Source organism: Amphiprion ocellaris, chromosome 6, assembly GCF_022539595.1.
Source record: "Amphiprion ocellaris isolate individual 3 ecotype Okinawa chromosome 6, ASM2253959v1, whole genome shotgun sequence".
NCBI classification, from domain to species: Eukaryota; Metazoa; Chordata; class Actinopteri; family Pomacentridae; genus Amphiprion; species Amphiprion ocellaris.
Genome location: NC_072771.1, coordinates 25,616,831 through 25,639,152, shown reverse-complemented (window position 1 = coordinate 25,639,152; position 22,322 = coordinate 25,616,831). Strand labels below are relative to the sequence as shown.

At 42.8% G+C, this 22,322-nt stretch overlaps 2 protein-coding genes across 9 annotated transcripts in view; one reads left to right on the top strand and one right to left on the bottom strand.

The window, feature by feature from the left end:
• The window catches only part of smtnb (smoothelin b), a 48,066-nt gene extending 32,013 nt beyond the window's left edge, over window positions 1–16,053 (top strand). For 4 of the 8 annotated variants that reach the window (XM_035953825.2, XM_035953828.2, XM_035953829.2 and 1 more), the window contains 11 exons: window positions 1,591–1,664; window positions 8,787–8,960; window positions 9,216–9,291; window positions 9,502–9,534; window positions 10,414–10,605; window positions 10,864–10,926; window positions 11,024–11,096; window positions 11,181–11,357; window positions 11,450–11,576; window positions 11,754–11,905; window positions 14,496–16,053. In XM_035953825.2, the coding sequence (XP_035809718.2) occupies window positions 1,591–1,664; window positions 8,787–8,960; window positions 9,216–9,291; window positions 9,502–9,534; window positions 10,414–10,605; window positions 10,864–10,926; window positions 11,024–11,096; window positions 11,181–11,357; window positions 11,450–11,576; window positions 11,754–11,905; window positions 14,496–14,649 (1,295 nt within the window). In that variant the 3' untranslated portion in view covers window positions 14,650–16,053. The other 4 variants (XM_023282380.3, XM_023282381.3, XM_035953827.2 and 1 more) reach the window with 4 other exon arrangements.
• A 642-nt stretch (window positions 16,054–16,695) lies between these two features.
• On the bottom strand, window positions 16,696–20,059 carry selenom (selenoprotein M). Its single transcript, XM_023282415.3, has 5 exons — window positions 19,766–20,059; window positions 18,981–19,016; window positions 18,752–18,786; window positions 18,533–18,611; window positions 16,696–17,472 (listed from the first exon to the last, which is right to left on the bottom strand). The coding sequence occupies exons 1-5, from the start codon at window positions 20,042–20,044 to the stop codon at window positions 17,242–17,244; spliced, it is 660 nt and encodes a 219-aa protein (XP_023138183.3). The 5' UTR covers window positions 20,045–20,059; the 3' UTR covers window positions 16,696–17,241.
• Window positions 20,060–22,322: the final 2,263 nt, after the last annotated feature.

Here is a 22,322-nt window from a genome sequence, read left to right as displayed (position 1 = left end):
GAATTCAGACAAGGGAAGCACCAACTGGCCAAATATGAATGGCAATACTGTCACAGTGCAGCAAACACAGTGTACTGCTTTGTTTGTTATATTCTGTAGATGTTGTCTGCTCCCTCTTTATCTAAAACAACGCACACTTACTGGCATCATTCATTCGGGTGTCCATTTGAATGAGAAAAATGTTTCTGGGAAACCTGCCAAGCTGTCACAATAAAAGATAAGACACGCAGATTTAGCCGCTGCAGCATCCTGAGTTACCTTTGTACCTTCCTTTGTGCTCACATTTTCTGTCTCTCTCTATTGTCAGATAGCAAGAAACAGTGTCCATGTTTCAATTACTTCCTTCCAACAGTTTAGTCCATGTTTTGTTCAGTGGTAGGACACAGTTGAGACGTAGTGCGTTAAAAGTGAGGAAACGATAGCTGATTAAAGATCTCCCTGAACACCTGTAGTTTACATGAAACAATGAGGTAGTATTTTTGAATGGAGGGTATAAAATCTATTGGAACAGTTAATGGGCTCTATCCAGCGCCTCCTGTGACATTAACTTTTCTAGTTTAACAAAGAATGTTTAGTGGTGAAAAAATCTAAAAATGTCACTGTGTCGCAGGTGAAATGTTGCACTCACCTGAAATGTTGTCCTATTAGCTGAATTCAGGGAGGAGTATGTGACTATTTACTGCGTGAATATTGAATAACAACAAAAACAACTTACAATGTTACATACTAAAACGTGCCTGCAATAAGACGTCAGCAATGTTCCTATCAAGTACTGTACATAGTCAGCACAGTGTATAACAACAGTTCAAACAGTGCCGGCCGAGATTCATTAAATGCATGAAACGAAAACACCTATAACATGAAGTGATCTGTTCCAGAGGCAGGGCTGCTACAGCTGCTGTTACAGTCTGTCCAAACAAGATGTCTTAAGTTTCAGCTCTTCTCAGTAACTGGGATCCACAACCCAAACAGTTTATTTAAAACTCCAACTGGACCTGCGCCTTTCCAGCTTCTTCACCTCTAGAGCGAATCTCCCTCCCTCCCACCCCAGGACACATTCTGGGAGCTTTACTGGGCTCCATCATGAGGGTCACATGGGATCTTTTCGACTCAATTTGCTTTAATAGTTTTGGGCTCCTTTTTTGGGAACCTGCCTGCCTCACTCAGAGAAGAGGCGGCCTGCGATTGTGTCTCCGGTTTCCCTCAAAAGCACTACAAAGGCTATTAAATGTACGCTGGTGTGCATCAATCCTGTGTTTTATGATATAGCTTTCCTCCGTGTGTGTGCCCTTGGAGACTAATGAAGAAAGCTGTTTATGTTAAAGGTGGCGTCATCTCAATTTGCTCACTTGTCATTAGACGGGAGTCTGTGTTGTTTATGACACTGTGGCAGCTTATGTAACTGATTAATGGCTAACACCATCACAGTGCAAGAACATGCACACATCTCAATTCTGCACATATTTATAGGCAACAGCACCTTTCTCGGCCCTTGGGGGTTCTTTCTTATTCATCCATACTTAAGGTCTTAAAATACATATTTTAAATTTGAAAGTCAAGTAAATCTTTGCCTTCTTGTGTCTATTGCAGAGTTGACCCTCGGTCTAAGAGCAACACCCTTCAAGATCTCCTCATCCAGTATCACCTCTGGACCCTCCATCAAGGTACATTCTGCAACATTTTTGGGAACATCTCGAGGCAGAAACTTGACAGAATTTGTCAAACACACATAAGAAATTGGTTTCCAGTTGTTCCCGATTTAAGATTAATGCTTTGTTTTTATCTCCTATTTCATCTGCAACCGACTTAATTGAATTCCTCTGGTGTTTTTGCTGCGTCCCTGTCACAGCAATCACCTATAAAGGCCTGAAAAGCAAGCGAGCCAGGAGAGTGAAGGACAGACAGAGTGTGAGAAAAGGAGGGAGAGGAGGGAAGAGCAGTGTTTATCAAACACAGAGTGGGTAGCCAGTCACATCTGTCCTTGTAGGGTATGTGAAGGAGAGAGGGGAGCTTGAGGGAGGTGTTCTGGGCATTCCTGGGTTTCTCTCTGCAGGCCCTTGCCCACTGAGATCTATCTGGGAAATGTTTCCTAAATCACACCTGTCTGTCTTCGTTCGCACTATTTACTGTCCAGCTGCCTTTAAACACATGCTGACACAAGTCCTTCATCACCTGGTCTTTTCTTGGCAAAACCTGAAAGATGCACCTCTTTCTGCCCTCTGATTGGCTGAAGGAGACTTTTGACTGCTGTCAGGATGAGCAAAGAGCACAAATTCCCTCCCACCTCCCACCTCCCACTGACCTCTGAGCTTAGGAAGAACAACTAAACTCCCATTTGCCTCATTCCTTGAACTCTTCGCTCCTCCATGAAAGCAAGTGTCTTCCTGAAAAGAGAGTTGGGGGATTTAGGGAGAGAGGAGACAAGACGTGATGTCCTGTTTACTTTTTAATGGCTGTGTATTTCCCCCTTCTGTGGTAATCTGGTTATGAGGTCAGGGAGCTGGTTAATTATGGCTGGGAGGAGACTGCAGGGTGGATTTAAGGTGTTGGCATTAGGCTGTCTCCATCAGTTAGGTGCTTGTCGAGAAGCACAAACACAAGGACAGGTACAAACCAAAATACTCTGTTATAAAAAGCAGATTTTGCAGGAAGAAGATAAAGACTGCAGGAGATGAGGTTTATTTTTTGACTGATCTCACTTTTACAGCATGCAGGTAATGTCTTTGAGTGTGCAGGATTATTTATAAGCATCTAGTTAAAGAAACTGCATAAAAATATCTGCATTTTTCACTTGGTGGGACAGGGACCTTTTCATTGTTTACCCCGGCAACCACCATTGTGGATTGTAGCTTGCTTCATGTATCAGTCATCAGTCTTCAGTGCTAACTCTCTTTCATAACCGTGGGTTTAACAATAGGCCTTAACACTGACTGCAGCATCTACCATAGCGGGCGTGACTGCATGCAGCACTGCTAGACTGCAGGTCACAATCACGGTCAAACAAACAACTGCAATGTAATTGTCTGAGCTCAACATAAATTCCTTCATTGATAAACCACACGACCGCGACATTAAGTCTTTCAGTGCTTTCATCACTTGCGTAAGCTGCTATTTCAGCTGCTTCTGCCAGATTTGCTCAAGTTTTACCATACAAAGACTGATCCTGAGTGACTCGGCTAATGAGATTGTAAAAACAGCAGCAGACACTGTTGGTTAGCATCAGCTGGATCACATTCAGACGGATTCAGAGTCCACCTGTTGTCTGACTTTCCCTGCTTTGTGTGTGAGGAAGAGGGTGACCTGTCAGAGGGGGATCGTCTTGAAGCAGCCCACTCTTTCCACATTAGTGAGGAAGAGTGTTCAGATACCGAGGCAGCACACGGTGTAACATGAGTCTGAATAAGCTTTTCCTGTTTAGTGCTGTTGGTTGTCGTTAATTGACCACAGTGGTTCCCGTCTGAAAGTCTGATCTGTTTGGGTGGTCTGGGCTTCTCCTTGGTGGTCTAACATGAACACTCACAAACACCGCTCTTTCCTTACTTGTACTTTTTTCCCCCAATAAAACATGTTCTTGCTGATAACATCGGTTTGCACTGGATCGCCTTAAAATCAGAATCTTCAACTAGGGAAAGGTTTAGATGATAGAGGCAATACAAAGATCAACAAACAATTAAATGGATTCTTATTATTTATAATAAAGCAAGACAACGATTCAGTTAATGGCGAGGTCAGAATGCTTGTCGTGTTTCAACGTGGTGATGAAAGTTCATTTCAGGCAGGTGAGACCGACAGCTTATTATTGATGCCTCCTGCTCCAAGAGATCACAGCTGTTCCTGCTCATCTGAGCAGTCTGTCCATGCCGACCGCTGCGCTCGGCCTTGAGCACAAATATAAATAATGCTTTAGCTTTATAACCAGGGTGATGACAGGACAGTCAGTCTTTCCTGAAGTCACAGAGATTACTGCCAAGTTCTGGGTCATGCTGGTTAAGTGCTGCTGCATGAACATGGACACTCAGGCCCACAGACAGTGACAGGTTGTCTCACTGTCACACAGAGGGGATAAAGACCCCATTGTTAACATGCTGTAGATCCATGACACATGCTAATTACACAACCAGTTCACATGTGTCACGGGTTTGATCCTGGTCTGCAGATCGAGGTGCGAACCGGGGAGAAAGGTTTTGAGAAAAAAACTAATGTCTGGATGAACTGATTGTGATTTCTGTGGCTCTTCTTCAGACTTAGAACTCTGCATTATTTCATGTTTGGACTCTGCAGGATGTTGTGCATCACTATTTTTGGAAACTCTTGTAAATGCCAACAGAGGGCTCACAATAGCCACACATTGTCACATCTAAGAGTGACAATATCATCATTCAAAGACATAATCAGAAATACAATATGCTTGCAGAAAGTTGTAATATTTAAATGCTTTCTAGTGTGCTTATATGTTGTCCACCTTGTCTTTGTACTTCACTTTGCTTTACATTATTGTGGGGAAAGGGCTTGACCCACTTTCTCTGCTGCCAGTTGGCATTTCTTTCCACTCTCCTGCCTGGTCAGATTCTTCCTGGTAGCAGTTCTGTTTAGTTGTTGTGACTGATAGACTTAGTGTGTTTAGATAAATAGAAATATTGCTTATACAGTCACAGTATTTCATTTTAAGATACAGACATTTACAGCAAAGTTTTCTATTCTGTTTGCACTGTTGGTGCTTGTGGTGTATTTGCATATCAACAAGAATTATTGGTTCATTACATGTGGTCATGTGTAGTCTTATGATTGTATTTAAACTGCATTCAGGTGTGCAGTATGTACAGTACCATCAGATTTCTCTTCACAGAGTATAAGTGGCGAGAAATCTACAGTGGGCATTTCAATGATATACTTAAGCATCTAATAGTATGAAGAACAGCACAGACCTCTGTCAGCGCCCTTCAAGAACCCTTAATTTAACACAAAGCACTTGAGGCATCTACATGAGCAGCAGCTGATTTGTCAGTAGGGCTAAAACTAAATATTGGGAGGGCTGTGATGTCCTTCCCAACACCCTTCCCCAGAGTTAGGGAGAACAGGTCATCCTCAGTGGTTTTCCAGCATGTTCCATCATGGCCCTAAACACTTTGCCCTTCATGGGCTGATCTTCCCTCTGGAGATCTGCCTTGAATCACAGTCATGCAAAACAAGCGGCCTGATTAGTCAGGATATTTTGTTAGAAAGCAGTTTTAAGAGGAGTGAAACAGTCTTTGAGCACAGCCCAGGCCTAGAGCCACATCTAAACCCTTGTTGCCTTCCAATCGAGGTGTGAAGGACGTGAGCTAAATAAAAGGAAAGTTGGAGTGGGAGGGGTGAGTTTTCTAAATTGTTGTCGCTAGCATTCCCCCTCCCTCACCACCACCAGGGCCCCAGGACAGACTGTCTCAGTGGAATAATGGCGGGGTTTGAGATAAATATACACGCTCAGGACACCTGGAAATAAGTGGGTGGGGGCTGCCTGGGAAACGGGATTCTCTGCATGCTCATTGGCTGTCAGGTTGGTGGCCTGTAAAGAGGGGAGATTTGCTGGGGGTATAAAGGACGTGCATTGGTTTGGATGCTCTCTGACAGAGAGGACAGCTGCTACAGAGACAAAGGCCACAACTTTTTGATTTCTCCAATCTTACAGCTCAAACACTTTTTGTGACACTTAAGTTCTCCTAAGCTTATAGGACGTTGGTCGGTTTTACACTGAGTGAAGTTTGTCTGGTCATGCCTGGAGTGAACCTGGACTTCCTCCCAGCCTCACAGTCTCCAGAGGCTTTGGGCAGCCCAGATAGTGCTTGTGCCGAGTCCGGTCTGGAGGAGGTTATCGGTGACTTGCTCACTCAGGAGGAAACTGAGGATGAGGAAGAGCAATTTGGGGAGAGGAAATTTGAGCTAACGTTGCGGTGTGCAGTGGGGGAGATCCACAGCGACCTGCAGGCCTTCGGAAAGCGAGTGGATGTTCGCCTGGAGGAGGCAGCAGCTCAGGTGGCTCCTCTGGCCGAGGCCTGTGCTAGGTTGCAGGAGGAAAACCTGAGACTGAGGATTCAGCAAGAAAAGATGGTGAGGCAAGTGGAGGCCTTGTGTCAGCTAATGGGCCTACCTGATCCATTACTGCATGAACTTGACAGCAACGGAAGCTCCTGTTCAATTCCATGTGAAACCAAAGCTTCATCTAGTGAAGCTTCACCTTGCACACAACAGGAGACTTCAGCTGAAGCAGCACATGAAGATTCATCTTGCACCCCTCAAGATTCTCCATCCAGTGCAGCCCAGGATACGTCTGCTAGCACTCCTCAGCAAACTCAGCCAAGTGAACCCCAGGAAGCTACATCATGCCCCCAGGACTCTGTATCTACTGCGACAAACACACCTCAGAAGTCAGTGCCTTCACCGGTCCCTCACCCGCCGACCTTTGCAAGCCGCCGCTCCCTCTCTGCTCCCTCTCTGATGGCAAACATTGCTCTCAACAACATCACGGTACTGCTCTCTGTTAACGGTTCTGATTAATTTACATAAGCTGGGAACGTCTTTTGTTCCACTGTTGACAATACCTGTGGATCAGCTGACCATGATTTTTACATGCCAGGCCAGTGATACTCTGTGTTCTGCTCACGTCCTTGTTGACCTGCAGCTCACCTCTCTAAGCTTTCCACCGGTTTTAATCTCACATTGTGTCGTCACTTCAACTGAAAAAAGCCTGTCCATCTCAGCTGTCAGTCAGTTTTGACAGATTGTGTTTATGTGGAGGACTTCACTGCAGTCTGTCATGGAGGTATTCCAGTCCTGTAACACCATGCGTCTCTAACTGTGTCCTAGATCACAATCATATGTGTGTCTGCATGAAAGTGTTGTGTAAAGTGGATGCACTTCCTTTTGCAGGAGAAAAATGCTAACATTTCAACGGTAACAGTGGCTCAGCCTGTAATTCTTCATCTTCCCATAATCCATAATACTCACTTTTGCAGGAGCATTTACTTTTAATTGAAGGTTTCTCTCTTTTCTTTATTTTTTTCAAGCTTTTTTGCCTTTTTATATAGGAAGTTGCAGCAACAATAGACATAATATGGGTGAAAGAGAGCAGGAGAATGTCATGTAGAAAAGGTCAGGCCAGCCATGAGATGAACCATAGATGAACAGGTTTTAGATGTGACTGAAGGCTGTACATTCCTATTATATAACCAATGCAGTTTCATGTTTGACACGAGAACCATTTGGCGCTCATGCCTTGGCCCATTTGGTTTATGTACTCCTAAAAGCCTATAACAAACCCGATGACATTCTGAGGGGATATTGAGTATTAAGCATCATCTTCAGTTATTCAGCCATCTAGAGTTCTTATTCCTCTCTAATCCTGCAAAGACAGCTGGGTCTGCCAATCAGCTACTTCAATCAAGGTGCCTGACTCCTTCTAAGTGTTGATCCTTTTGGCAAAAACGTGATAATGAGAGGTGACCTTATCTGAATGTATTTCCTTTTGTCTTTGTGTAGTATGTGCTTTCTCTCTCATGTCAGCTGTTTATGATTCTGCTGGTGGAGACTGTACTGCAGGTCAAAGCAGTTAATCAAACAGTTTTCATTACAGAAATAGTAAACAAAAAGTGCTTTTCATGCCACAGTGACTCACATGCTTAGGGATATGTTACAGCTCACTTACTCAGAGTCTGAGGTTATCTGGGAGTTTCTCACCCTCCGTCATTGCCTGACTCGGAGCGCTTGTTTGGCCGTGTTGTGTCCCTAAACATTCTTCATCGGTCAAGTGGCTCTCAGTCCAGCCCGTCCCATGGGTGAAAACTCTGCGTCCAGAAAAGTCTAAAACCCAGGGACCACCTTTGATCATAGAGCCCCATGACTGTGCTGGGCACCGTTCCTCCCTGGTGAGACCTGGACTGTCTGGGGCCTTCAGGGAGGAGGGCTGTGCAGCTGTGGACAGGGATGGGGCCAACTGTCTGAGCTAAATCTGGATCTTACAACAAAAGCACTGAAGCCACAAATAGAGTCTATAGAGTCTATAGTCCACCACAGGCATTCAGCACCATATGAAATTAACTCACAGTGTGTAGCCAGGTTCACTTAACAACCTATAATGTTGTGTTCGTTCTTATGGTGCTCTGTTTTTTTCTTCAGCATCCTCCTTCATTCACATACCAGAGAGAGAGATGGCTTTGGGTGTTTTTCCTCAGATTTATGTCTCTTAATGCATTGTCCCCATTGTACAGCGATAGTGGTGTACCATTCCTGTCACATAAACTCTCAGTTGGCAGCAGCTTGGTATCATTAAGACACTCCATATGTCAGTCACACTCCATGAACTAAGTGAACAGTAACTTGGCAGGGTTTCTCCTGCTCTCATGTGCTTACTGTCACTCTCTCTGGCAACGCTGGAAAATAGAGGTGATGGAAGAAGTTATGAGATAGTGTGAGTGGGCAGTCTTGGTACAAAAAAGAGATTATTAGAGGGCGGGTAACTTCACACTCAGGCCTATTATGGCTGCAGTGTGTTTGACCAAAATCCTCCAGTGCTTATTGCGTCCTGAATGTCAGCCAGCCTGAAATATGTTTTTTAAACCTTCGTTCTTGTTTAGTAAGTACATAGCTTAGAGGCTGAGTACTGATTTAGCTCTTCAACTGCAATGCATGTATCCAACTAAGGTTTTCTTTCTAAAATGAGTACTGTATAGACAAATCTCAGACGTCTTTACAATCGGATGAATGAATACATATATCTTTGGGCTTATGCTGTCTTGTTGTGTCTTGTGCAGATGGAGGCGGAGCCCGTTGTTGCGTCCGAGCCAGTGTTTTCAGCAGGATCGTCATGTCATGTCCCAGCCATCCCCAACGGCTCCAGCACTCAGGCCAAACCCCTCGACTGCTCCGGCAAACTGACCGCTGAACAGCTGGCTGCGATCGAGGACGAAGAGCTCCTCGACAAAATGGTACTTCACACCCAAGTTATAATGGATGATTTCAATTCAAAAGCACCACTTTGAGTTGACTACAGCAGCTTCAGTCATGCAGAGCGATTGTTTATCAACATTAAGTCTTGCCAGCTATGCAAGCGTGCATTTGGAAAAAAATGGAACTCTACGTTGTGTCTGCAAAACGCTAGTGTTAGAAGTGCATGTGTTAATAGCGTCATACCATTTTGGCTTTTTACCAAGGAGTGACCTCCCATTGTTTCCGTTTCACAGCTCGATGAGTCAAAAGACTTTGAGGAGAGGAAGATGATCCGCGCAGCCATGAGAGACCTTCGCAAGAAAAAGAGAGGTAACGGCATACAGAAAACCAATCTTTTATCTGTTACTTCAGCCAGGTGAAAATTTTTCATGACTACTGCCTTCTTTCAGTCCATTACAGGCAGGCAACTCTTTAAAATAAAATCTCATGGATAGTTTTCATTACTTTTTTCTGTCTTTTCTTTACTCATTTGAAACAAACTTGCAATTTCCACATAATTCCTGTCCGTTCTGCCCTCAGAGGCCATGCTGGGATGTACTCAAGAGGAAATAGGTAGGACAGGTGGTGTGCAGTGTGCATTAATAATTGATATTTGCCTGCGTTTGTCTCTGTGTGAGCACCGTCCTGTCATTGTCGGACCACTGCAAATTTGAATCTCTCAGATTTGGTGGATGATGAAGGATATGTTGACAGTTTTGTTAATGTGCATGAACCCTGTGTTATTTTTTTTAATGTGGAGTGTTGAACATGGTCACTGAAACCTCTGGCACATTTAGTGTATTATCTGTTTTTCAGTGAGCACTCACCGTGTGGTTTCATTTGGCACTTGGTTGCTCTGAGCTGCTGACAGTTGAACCACCTAATTGGATTCCCTGATCTTAGTCTACACTAAAAAAAATCTGTAAAAGTTCAGCGCAGTCAGTGACATTGAGCAGGCCCAATACTGTCCTTAGTGCTGTAAAATGAGGGGAAGTATCACATAAAACTAACTCTTTAAGAGTAGGTGTCTCAGACTAACTTTACAGGGTGTGTTAAATATATGTACCCGTTCAGATAAAAGCTAGAGGTAGCAGTGCAGATATCAGTATTTTGGACATTGTTGGGTTTATTTCACTCTTCCACAGAGGACGATCATGGTGTGTTTGCTCTCTCTGATGTATGATGTTTGTCCAGGACACGTAATTTGACAGCTTTGGCGTGAGCCACCCACCTGCGTGTGTTTGTGTGTTGAGAGGAATTTTGCGGTACTGTGGAAAGAATCCTGAAATGTATCGCCTCAAATCTGGAAGCCCCGTTTTAATCCGTCTTTGTGGCAGTCAGATGAGCTGCTGTCAGCTTGTTTAGGACCTCTTGTCCTCCTCCTCCTCTTTTTCCACTGACATCATCTCTCTACCTTCCCCACCTCCTCTCCTTCTCTCTCCTCCACCCCAGACCAGAGAGAAAAGGAGCGCGAGACCCGTCTGCAGGAGCTCCGGCAGCAGAGAGAAGACAGAGCACAGAAAGGTCGCGCTGGGGCCGGAGCTGGAGCCGGAGCCGGAGAGGTGGTGATGAGGAAGGTGGAGAAGTCAGCAGATGGCTCGACCCTCAGCCAAGTCACCAAGACAGACCGCTTCACTCAGTCTGGTACTTCCTTTCTTTTCCTCTGCCTTTCTTAGCCTTCTTTAAACTTTTCTTAAGCCTGTATTTAACCACTCAAGTCATCACAAAACTAATTGTTAGACAATTTGGTGAGTAAAAATGGGAAAATAGGGTAGCAAAACACAATGAATAATAAAAAGCAAACCTGAAAATGGATGTAAGGGTTTTATAAAACACTAAGCCACAAAACTGACCCTCTCCAGTATAATATTATTAATTTTAAGTGTTCTTGTGTGTGTTCAGACGATGGGAGCAGATCAACACGCAGCACTGTTGTTGAGGCCAGTTATGTGACGAAAACAGACAGTGAGTCAATATTCTGCTCTCCGTATTTCAGTTTATTATAGTGATCATTACAGTTTTAGCTACAGTATCATTAATATGTGTTTGTTTATCATTTCAGGAGGCACAGTTCAGTCAAAATCATACAGCTACACCTCCTCCTCCTCCTCTAACACAAGCAAAAAAGTGGGCAGGTGGGTGTTGTAGCATCAGCACAATTAATTTAAAATCCCTGCGCGCTCACTTTATTTGCCTTGCTGTGAATATCACTGCTTCAGTGTGTTTGATCGTGAGGATGACACGTCGTCTCGGAGTGGCAGCAGTGGGTTGGCGGCGGTGGAGCGACGGCAGGCTGAGAGACGCAAAGAACTGATGAGGGCTCAGACGCTGCCAAAGACGTCTGCCATGCAGGCCCGTAAAGCCATGATAGAGAAGCTGGAGAAGGAAGGAGGCGGGTAAGGATAAACACTGAGGTAGTACTACCAAAGAAAGGAAAGGAGCACATCAAAGCATGTAAATATTAACACAAAACTGACTTTTCTTTTAGCCCTGGAAATCAGGCGGTGGCCAAGGTAAACAAGGTCCAGCGCTCCACCAGCTTTGGTGTACCCAATGCAAACTCCATCAAGCAGATGCTGCTCGACTGGTGTCGTGCCAAGACCCGCTCATATGAGGTGAGCCAACTGGCCACACTCTGTGTTTAGTGCTCATCTTTAATGTCAGCCAATGAGGCTGTAGCTGGGTCTGAGCTGAGATATTCTGGACTTAGATGATGTTTTCTCACCTTGGGAGATTTTCCATCATTAATCTATCACTACCTCCATGTCTGTTTTGTTTATCTTTTCTCCTAGCATGTGGACATTCAGAACTTTTCATCCAGCTGGAGCAACGGCATGGCATTTTGTGCCCTTGTGCACAATTTCTTCCCCGATGCCTTTGACTACAGCTCACTGAGCCCCAGCAACCGCAGGCAAAACTTCGAGGTGGCCTTCAGCGCTGCAGAGTGAGTAAACACAGAGGACACGTTAACATTGTTAACATGCACTAATCAGTCGGAGAAACCACATCAACTGCAAATAAGCTTTGTTTTGGTCAGCCTGGCAGAGGAAATGTGGAGAAACCCGTGGAAGATGCAACTGCTGTCCTCTGTGGTTTAAAGATATGTAGTCTGAGAGTGAATACACAGAGCGAATCAAACCGTCCAGGTCGGGTTTATGCGCTGCCCCAGACCAAACAAACACATTTCCCTTTCTTTGCGTAGTACAGATTTTTCCATCCTTCTCTCATTTCTCTGTAAGATCAACTTAATTCAGCGGCAACATCTGCTTGAGTCGGACCAGTATGTGGAAGCTCCTTGACCGACGTCCCAGTGTTAACTGTCCCCGTCTCTCCCAGGTGTATCGAGCCCCCTCAAGGCTGAGTGAGCCCATTACTACTCTAATAACTTCTAACATCTGTCCTCTACTCTGAGTAACTGCTGCGACATCCTCCATCTGCTCTAAACCAGAGACCCATGAGCAAACCCTTCCCAAAAAACCCAACAGGTTAAAAAAATGGACGAGCTCTCAGATATTCTTCCTCTATTTTACTCCCAGTACCTCTCTTGTCTTTTTCTCTTTCTCATCCCTCTTGCATCACACAACTTGTGACGCCCCACCCACCCACCCACCTGTGTGTTCACATGCTCCTCGTCGGATAATGTTCGTCCTGATGTTTCTAGTAATGATTTATTCTCTCAGCACTGGACTGTCACCCAACCACAGCCCCCGTCTTGCCACCTTTGTGTTGCACTATCACTCACTTCCCCCGAACCCTCCCAAGAGTTTGCTGTTATCTGGAGCACACACTCCAGCACACACACCATCCTGTGCACCAGTGTGTTTGTAGAGTCACCGTGTGGTTGTAGCTTTGTGTTTTTGCAGAGTTCTTGTTGTTTTTTTCATCGCGTCTTGTGTTTACACTAGTTGTATTGATACATGGTCAACATTTTCTTGTCGTAGCGCACAGAAAAAAACAACAAACAAAAAGGCTGAATGAGCATCACATGACGCTCATTTGACATTTTGTTTTGTCTTATGTATGTGCCACAGACTGTACCGTGATGTTCATGATGCATGTCAACTCATGGATATATTTGTGAACACAGAGAATGTAATGTTTTTGTTTCTTTTTGTGTTCTTTCTCTCTCGCTGTGTTTTATTTCACTGTGAATCTTCTTCGCTGGCTGCTCACTGCTTTATCTGTGTTTTTCTCTTTCCCACACTTTGTCCTCTATCTCTGTCATGTTCCTTCTGTCTCTTTTTATCTGTCCTTCATTCTTGGTCTTTCCTGTCCTCTTCTCTCTGTTTGGGTCTTCCCTTCCTTCCTCTCCCTGGCCGGGTGGGTGCAGGAAACTAGTGGACTGTCCCCAGCTGCTGGATGTGGACGACATGGTGAAGATGCGCGAGCCGGATTGGAAGTGTGTGTACACGTATCTGCAGGAGTTCTACCGGGGTCTGGTGACGAAGGGCCTGGTTAAAACCAAAAATTCCTCCTAGAGTCGCACCCCCACCTAAAACTGAACCTATGGTGAGAGAGGAAACACGAGGGAACCTCACTTTGGTTCTGACAGACTTATGGGGATGGAGAGAGTTTGTGTAACTGCATGTTTTTACCAGCTGATAGGGTTTATAGCAGACACTGTGGTTCAGAAAACTCCTTTACTGGCTGCTTTTTTGGATATTTGAACCTTCATGTTAATCTGAAGCTACTGAAGTCCAAAGTACCAAACATGGTATGTCAGTGTGTGTGTCCATGTGTGCATTTCTGCATAGCCAGACTATGGGCCAGGCAGAGAGCCAGGACCATCTGCAGCTCAACACTTTAAAAGGAACTGCTGTATCACGGCGTTTCAAACAGAGGAGTTAAGAAACAAAGCAGAGGACGGAACTGCTGCATTGTCCGCTGACTTTTTATAAAGTGGGACCTTACAGGTTTTTACATACTTGGCTTTGAAACCCTATTAGAGAGACAGTAGTAATAAAATGTAGAATGACTTATGTTTACAGTTCCCTAAATGACAGAACGCATCTTATGTCACTGGCATTTATTTTCCTGTCTAAGAGATTTACCGTTGTGCTGTTCCTGTTGCTCTTTGGAGACCTAAGAAAGTTCACAGTGTGTGGAGATAACGCCACCCTGTGGTCACTCTCTGCATAACTCACATGTTAGGTCTTTGTTCCTGAAACTGTTTATTTAAACGCACTGCATTACTGAAGTTTATTTATACAAGGCTTTTAAGGAGTTTTCCATAAAGTGGTTTAGAGAAAATTGAGATAAAAGGGGATTTTAAAAAGTATGAGTAGAGCGAAACCACACCAAAGAAGGGCCGACATGTACGTTCTTTAAACTGCTTTTGTTATCTGTTGCTTAACCAGTTTGGTTTGTGATCATGAGAATCTCTAGATGGATGATGAAGTTTGAGTAATCATGACCGAACATGATCGTTTAGAAATCTGCGAGTTTCGTGCTTAGTCAGTCTGTGGTTTATCTCCTCTCCTGTCTGATCTCACCCTCCTCTTCCTCATACACTGTCCTGTATGCCTCTTCCTCAGGACCCACGCCAACTGCATGCCTTTGCTGGAAGTGGAGGACATGATGATCATGGGTAATAAACCCGACTCCAAATGTGTCTTCACCTACGTACAATCTCTGGTCAACCACCTGCGCAGATACGAGATGTCCATGGGTCGACCCTGTGACCTCTGACCTGTGTTCAGGTGGCATCGGTCCTCCTCTCCTCACAAGCTGGGTCAAATAGTTGCACATCTCTAATGGACAAATTGGGGATTGTGTGTGTGTGTGTGTGTTTGTTTTTGTCAGTTTGCTTATTATCTTTGTTGGCAGTGGTGACGTGTATCGACTATTGCAGTTCTGTTCTGGATACAGAAGAGAACTCCCTCCAGACAGTGAGAGCCAAAGTTTTTTAAAAGACCTTTTAAGGTTTAAATTTTTACGTCTTTCTTTATACTCAAACTCCACTTCGTAATAGGTTATATTCAACAAGTAGTTGTGTCGCTTTTCTAGAACACTAAAGAACTGCTTAAAAGAGAAAGGAGTGACATTTTTATAGCGTTTCCCCTTTTAAAGTATTTGTACCTACAGATTTCTTTTCTGCTCTTTTCAAATTACTGTAATTTGCCGGCACTTCTTTTGGCAATTCCACTGAAAGAGAAAAATGCACCCATCCGCATGATGCATTATTTCATCTTTATGTCGGTACTTTGTCATTTCAAACCAAATTCTGTTTGCTTGAAGTATTTTAATTAAGTTATTATTAATATTCTCGTGTTGATGTAATCAATTAGCATATTACTTTTTAATCCATGAGCACAGGGATGTTTTGTCGTCATTATTCAAGTGGATTTTTTACTGTTGCAGTCAAGTGCTGAGTAATGTCACTTCTTTTCTAAACTCCACAGAGCTACTGAGAACATGTTGGAGGTTTTATGGTCTTCTGTGATCTTATCATCATAATACTGTTTGACTGCAAAAACGACTGCAGTTAAACAAGCTTTTTGTGTAAGTACAAAGAAAAAAGGAGTGAGTCTATCGTACAGCTGATTTGTATCATTATTTGATGTTTGCTGACGTCGCCCTGCCAAACACACTCACACACAGCTCTTCTAGAGGACTCCTTATTTATGCTTGAGTAGACTTTTTTAAAAATATAGAATTTCTTTTGTTAGTGTGTACATTATGCTTTTACAAGTTTTGTTTAAAGTAAGTCGATAAGCTTAAGCTACCACAATGTTTTCTGAAACCAATTGCTTTTTGTTTGAAAGCCGGCTTTCAGTAATCATGACTGATACCTGCTAATTGTATATTTATCGGCATGAAGCTAAGAAAAGTTTTAATGAAGATTTTTATTTCTTTGTTCCTTTTGAGAAGATGTCTAAAATTCTGATTTTGATGAAACGTATTTCTTAAAGCTCTGTTTCTGGTAGATTTGAGAAATTATTTGAGATATTACTCAACTGCTGCCAACTGAAAAACAAAGCCTTCCATGAAGCAGTGAGTGTTGTACATAAGAGCTTAAACACGTTATAATTTCATGTTTCTGTGCACCACAGTTAAATGTGAATTAACAATTAAACCAATTGAAGAACTGAATGTATTTGAGGGGGCGATTATTGCTTTGAATCATCTCACAAAGCACATTTTCATTTTCCACACCGAATTATACGAGTGTAATCTTCTGTCAGACATTGAACCCCTTCAGTGTCTGACAGAAGATTACACTCCTGTTTTAAACCTGGTTTTATTAGAGCTGCTGAAAAGTTCACCAGCTTCAGTCCTGTAACACAAAACACTGAAGTTTAATTTCATGCATAATGATGATCATGTTAATAAAAAATGTAATGACAGCTCTGGAGGGAGCTTTACTGTAAATAATTCCTCCATATAAACCTGAAATCTGTCAGATGTTTAGAGGAATGCAAAACATTACAAATCATAGGAGAGTTATCATTTCTGCTGCTTATTAATGTCAAATTCAATGAATCAGTCACATAAAAAGCCGTGTGCAGCAAACAGGACATCTGTAGGCCTATTAACACTCACATTAACTCTCTTTGACAGATATTTAAATGTGTAATAGATACCTGTGTTTATCTGAACGTGCGGTTCTGCTATTGAATATCAAGTGTTATTTATACCTAAAGGGAATTTACAGTCTGCAATCTGCCATATTTACACTTTGGTGTGTAAAAGAGGACGATAAGAACATTCAACAAAGCAAGGACCAGAGACATGTTTGTGTTTTCAAATATTTTATTTTATTACCCTTCACTTGGGTCTTCTTGTGTGCATCAGTCCAACCCACCAGAACATGCAGCATCAGCCTCAGGCCAGTCAGACGATTTTCAGCCCGAGGCTTCATTCAGTTTCACAGTAGGTAGGAAGCAAAGACAGCCACACAAAAGAACTCAAACGAGGCGAAGATCCTGAAGATGGCTGACACATGATTGACAAAAACAAAGTAAAACACACACACACATCCAGCCTCTGTGTGGAGCGTAGAAAAGCACTCACAAAGCGGCCTGCTGGGTTTATAATGCTGCCAAAAGAAAGGAACAAGTGGCATGAAAAATATCTTATGTGCAAATTCAGACTGGACTTTTTTTTTTAAAGGCCTTCTGCTGATGGTGAGATTCAGTCCGTCCCCAAGAGCTGATCCAGGATCTGCTGGCCTCACTCTGAAATTACAAACATCTCTGTGATCAGCTGCAGGAACCAGCGGGTCATGGAGCAGCTAAGGGGCTCAGGGTTAGCGTTCCTACTTTCATCCACTCTTACTGGTTATAGGTCAGTGTGCTTGACTTCTGCATCGGGCTCTGAGGAGGCGTTTTCTGTGGCTACAGAGGAAGTGGAGGATTTGTAAGGAGGCTCATCTTTGAACGGGGAGTCTTTGGCAGGCGAGAAGCGGAACTCCTCCGGCACCTCGTCCTCTGGCTGAGCCTTCTTGTAGAAACCCAGTTTCTCCAGCAGCTCGTTAATCTCAGAGCGGGTCATGTCAGACAGAGCAATCCGCTGGGGAGGACGCACAAGCGTTAGAGAATAAATTAACTGGGAATTTACTGAAAGCTGCATGTAAAACTGTGCTAACATGATATATTGTTAGTGCACTGTGTTTAATGCAAACTGGGATGAACATTAGTGGATTTAAAATTGCAGACATCAATTAAGAATGAACAGTTTGCGTTCTTATCTGAATTAAGCAACTAACAATTACGTGTAATACAAAAAGGTCAATCATTTTGATGAATCTGCAAAGAATTATCCCCCAATTCTGCAGAGCATTTTACATGCTTTTTGGGTCATTGTTGTTGTTTTCTTGCATGCAGATTTCCTGTTTTGGTTCAGCCTCATTGCCATTACTAATGTTGAAATAGACAATTATTGTTGGTGAAGAAGCTCTTATATAAATCCAGACAAAGTTTGCAACTATAGAGTACTATCGAGCCAGATATTACCCTCAGGAGACCAGAACAGAACTAATATTATCGCTCTAAATGAATGCTTCATTTGCTCCATGTCAGCTGAGCAGATACACAAATATTTGCTGCAACATTTGCCACAATGTGGGGAGGGTTCTCCAATATGACAAAACAAAGTTGCTTTAAAACGATGCTCAAAATGTGCATGTGCAGGATTTGAGAATTCATTGGATTTCAAAGGTCCGATTCTGGGACTTAACATATGATAAATAATATATTTTATATGATACTGTAGGGTATAAATTTGAGTATTTCAATTTGTCAGGTACAATTACATAATTTACAATACTGTAGGGCTATAATAATATTTCAATTTAACAGGCACATTTGTAAACCCAATCTTATTTCTCTACTGGAAAGCACTTTAAAGTGACGGCGACCTGACATAACTTATAGGCATCCTGCTTTCATGTTGTTTGTCACAAGACTTGTCTTTAAAAGTGCTCTATAGATGAAGATATTATACAGTATGATACAGCAGACTTTATTGTCCCCTTAAGGAGATATTTCTTGAGGTAGTGTTGCTGCATTTAACGTATGTTTTGCATATGCATTTAATACAATAAAACAAATGCACAGCAAACAAGTCTTACATCCAGCTCTTCGTAATAGTGGTTCAGGAGGACAAGCTCAGGGTCAGCTCCAGGAATGTGCTTCATCACCAGGTTATGGCTGAGGTAGGGATGGTCAAGGATTTTTTGTGTGTGTGTGTGTGTGTGTGTGTGTGTGTGTATGTGAAATAACAGTGTGCAATTAATAAACAAACATATTTAAGAAAAAGCAACTGACTGAGTACTTGAATCAAAGGATACTAGAGCGGAATATCCTGGACCACAAAGGCTTTGACCTGCAGACAGAAGTGGAGATTAATGCTTTTTTTCACTTAGAGGCTGGTTTTGGTGACAGATCTATCAGGGATTAAGTGAAACGTTAGACGTAAAATGTTTCTCGGAGAGTAAACACTTTTAGGCAGGGATTAGGCTTCAGTCTGACACTGGCTCTCGATGTTGCGTCTGTTTTATTCCTAGCTGGGTAACTCACCTCCCTGAGCCTGTTCAGCTGTCATCCACCGCATGTCTGGAAGAGATGGAGATGTGAGATACAGGAAAAGATTGCAAACAGCTCTCATGTTTAGGAAATAAGGTTACTTAACAGTCCTTATTTGCATCTCTGACGTGTCTTTATGCAGATTTTCCCACACACAGCAGCTTCTTACTGCAGTTTTTGTAGTTAGAATCAAAGGTTCAGTAACACTTCAGTAAACCTCTTGGTCATGTTCTGGTATCAGACTTATTCAGGCCTAAGCAAAGGATGCCTGACCTGTTTTTGCAGATATCTGAGCCTCAGGTATTAGGTGTGGCTGCCACAACAGTAGCAACAGATAAAGCTTTTCTTCAGTGATGCTGGCAAAGTTGGGTGATTGGGTGACACCCTGAGAGAAAACTGCACAGTTTCTCACAAAAAAAAGAGGGGCAGGATTTCAAGAGGTTTTGTACAGTTATACACCCCGACTCTGCCCTAAAACGTAAACTGATCACCTAGTCGCTTTACAGCAGATTTATTCTTACTGTAACGGTAAAATGGCAGCATATGTGCTTGTTTCGGTACCATCCTGTATACGCATCCATTCATCTTACTACAGCTCCGTCCTACTCGCCTCCAAGACTCCTTCACGCATGCGCCCAACATGGAAATTCGAGTAAAGCAGCGCACCCATTCACACGTTTTAACAAATCTGGTTCAGAAAACACCGCATCGGCCCAGTGTTACTGTAAAAACACGGTCTAATTCAGCCCTCTATGAAGTATAAGGCAGGATTACTGTACCTCCACCCTCGCTTTGGCCAGCCCGTCCAGCTTCTTCAGATCCACATCGTAGGCTGAAGCGCACTGGAGAAACCCGGCCAACACGATCAACCACATTTTCTTTCTGTCCTGGTTCGGATCGAGGACCAGGGCGAGCTCCCGTGTTGGACCTGCAGAGGTTTGAAGGTAACTGAGCCCAGAAGAGGAGGAGAGATGATGAGCAGCTATGTCACGTCCGGACTTCTTTGCCACGTCAAATATTTCTCCAGAGGCGACAGGAGGCGCGCAGAGGGCGCTCATTGGTTATCCACTGCTTCCCATCGAGATACAAACTTAATCCTACAGATCCCATATGCAAACTGTGCTTAATCCTCCGTAATGTTAGCAGATCTCCTCATAAAACCAGAATAAAGCTGAGATAATGCCTGCTTACTCTTTTCAGGCAAGGTGACAGGTGGCTTCAGGTCGACTTACACGGTCAGTGTCGATAGAAATCCTGCCCATTAGATCAGATCAACGTTATTTATACAACAAGTTTTAAAACAGCCTGAGTTGAACAAAAATCTGTCCATGTCACAAGACAGACAAGAATAAAAAAAAAAAAAAAATGCGCAAGAATCAAGACAAGCTAAAGATTTTTTAAAATCTAAATTTGCAAAACAAAATAAGATATTAACGTATTAAAAAATAAATCTAAACTTAGACAATAAAATATATAAAATTAGATAATAAAGTATAAAAAATAAACATAAAATACTAAAAAATTCAAGGAAAAACAGGGCCATATCTTTTGTTTTAATAAATCTAAAATACTAAAATAGGACCATCAAGAGCAAGTAAAAACTACTGAAAACCTGTACATAATAGCTTTTTTAATAAGAATGGAGAACAACAATGGAGGAGAGACATTTGATTGATAAAAAGAAGGCTATTGAAAAATTTGGAAGCTGCTGCAGCAAAGGCACAATATTTCTGACCCCCTCAGCCCCAATTAATTAAAAAAAAACTAAAAAGCAGTTGATCTGAGAATCGAAGAGGCCATTAAATAGTGTATTTCTGAAATGTGCCTGGGTGCCAAACCCTTGAACAAAGCAAAACAACAACAACAACAACAACAACAAAACAACTTCATGATTCTGTAAGTAGCAGTGCATTGCTGCTACTACAGGTGCAATGTTTTCCTTTTTTCTTTGTCTCAGTAGTCTCAGTAGTGTTGCATCATCACCCTGCACCAGCTGCAGATGAAACAGTGAAGAGTGGCTATTACCCAGCTACACAGACTTGCAGACTTATTGCATTAAGCTTTGAAGTAATTAATGCAATTTGGTAATATTTCTCAGTTGAAAGTATCACCCTTTTACCACAGACTTGCAGTTGTTTGTCAAGTTTCATAAGTTGAGTCAAATATGGGGGCTGCACAGTGACTTGGTGGTTAGCACTTTCGCCTTGCAGCTACAAGATCCCCAGTTCACGTCCCAGCCTTCCCAGGATCTTTCTGCATGAAGTTTGCATTTTCTCCCTGTGCATTCATAGGTTTTCTCTGGGATCTTCGGCTTCCTCCCACAGTCCAAAAACATGCTGAGGGAAACTGGTAACTCCACATTGTACGTAGGTGTGAATGTGAGTGTGATTGTTTGTCTAGACTCTAGCCCCCCAATGAGGATTAAGCGGTGTATAGATGATGGATAGATGGATGGATGGATGGATGGATGGATGGATGGATGGATGGAGTCAAATATGACACTAAGGATCCTGGCATGGTCATATAAGGTTGCCTTTAAAAGGTCCTAAGTGACTGCTGATGGTTGTTGTTTTGTTAGGAAGACCAAACACCACTTTCCTCTGTCTTATTGTCATTTAGCAAAAGATATTTTTTGTCCGTCCAGTACTTCACCTCCTGGAGACTAATTAAAATAGATGCAATGTAGGTGAAATTAGAGGTAAATATGTTTGTGTGTCATTAGCATAACAATGAAAGTTCAGTTTGTTTGTGGATGACGGAGCTCAAAAAGAGCAAATACAAGGATAGTAAAATGTGCCCTAACATAGAACCTTGATGTACTCCAAGTCTGACTGGGACTGAAGAGGAGCAATTCACAATGTTAACAGAAATCAAGGAACTAAAAGACCTTCACCTAGGATAGGAAAAGAGAAATTCTGAAATGTGATCTGGTGCCACCCATGTACGAATTTATATACAAGCAAATGAACCTTAAATAATCCTGTACTTAAGAGGTAGCCAGTGCAGGGATGCTAGTACGGGTGGTTTTTGGTACCAGTTAGGAGTCTTGCAGCAGCTGCAGACAAGACAGTGAAGAATGACCAATGTAACTACAGTGAGAATCTATATTGGCAGACACTAGTTAAAATTGCACTTCTGAAAGTAGTCAATAGTGTCATGTACACTATGACACAGTTGCAATAAATCTCTAAACCGCTGAAATTCAGTTTACAGAGTGATGATGTGTGGTATCAGAAGTTCCATCCATGTATTTTTTAAATGCTGAATAGAGTGACTGAAATATGGATCCTAAGAGCTTTAGCAGAGGACAGCTGGACTTCTGAATTTGGTTCTTCA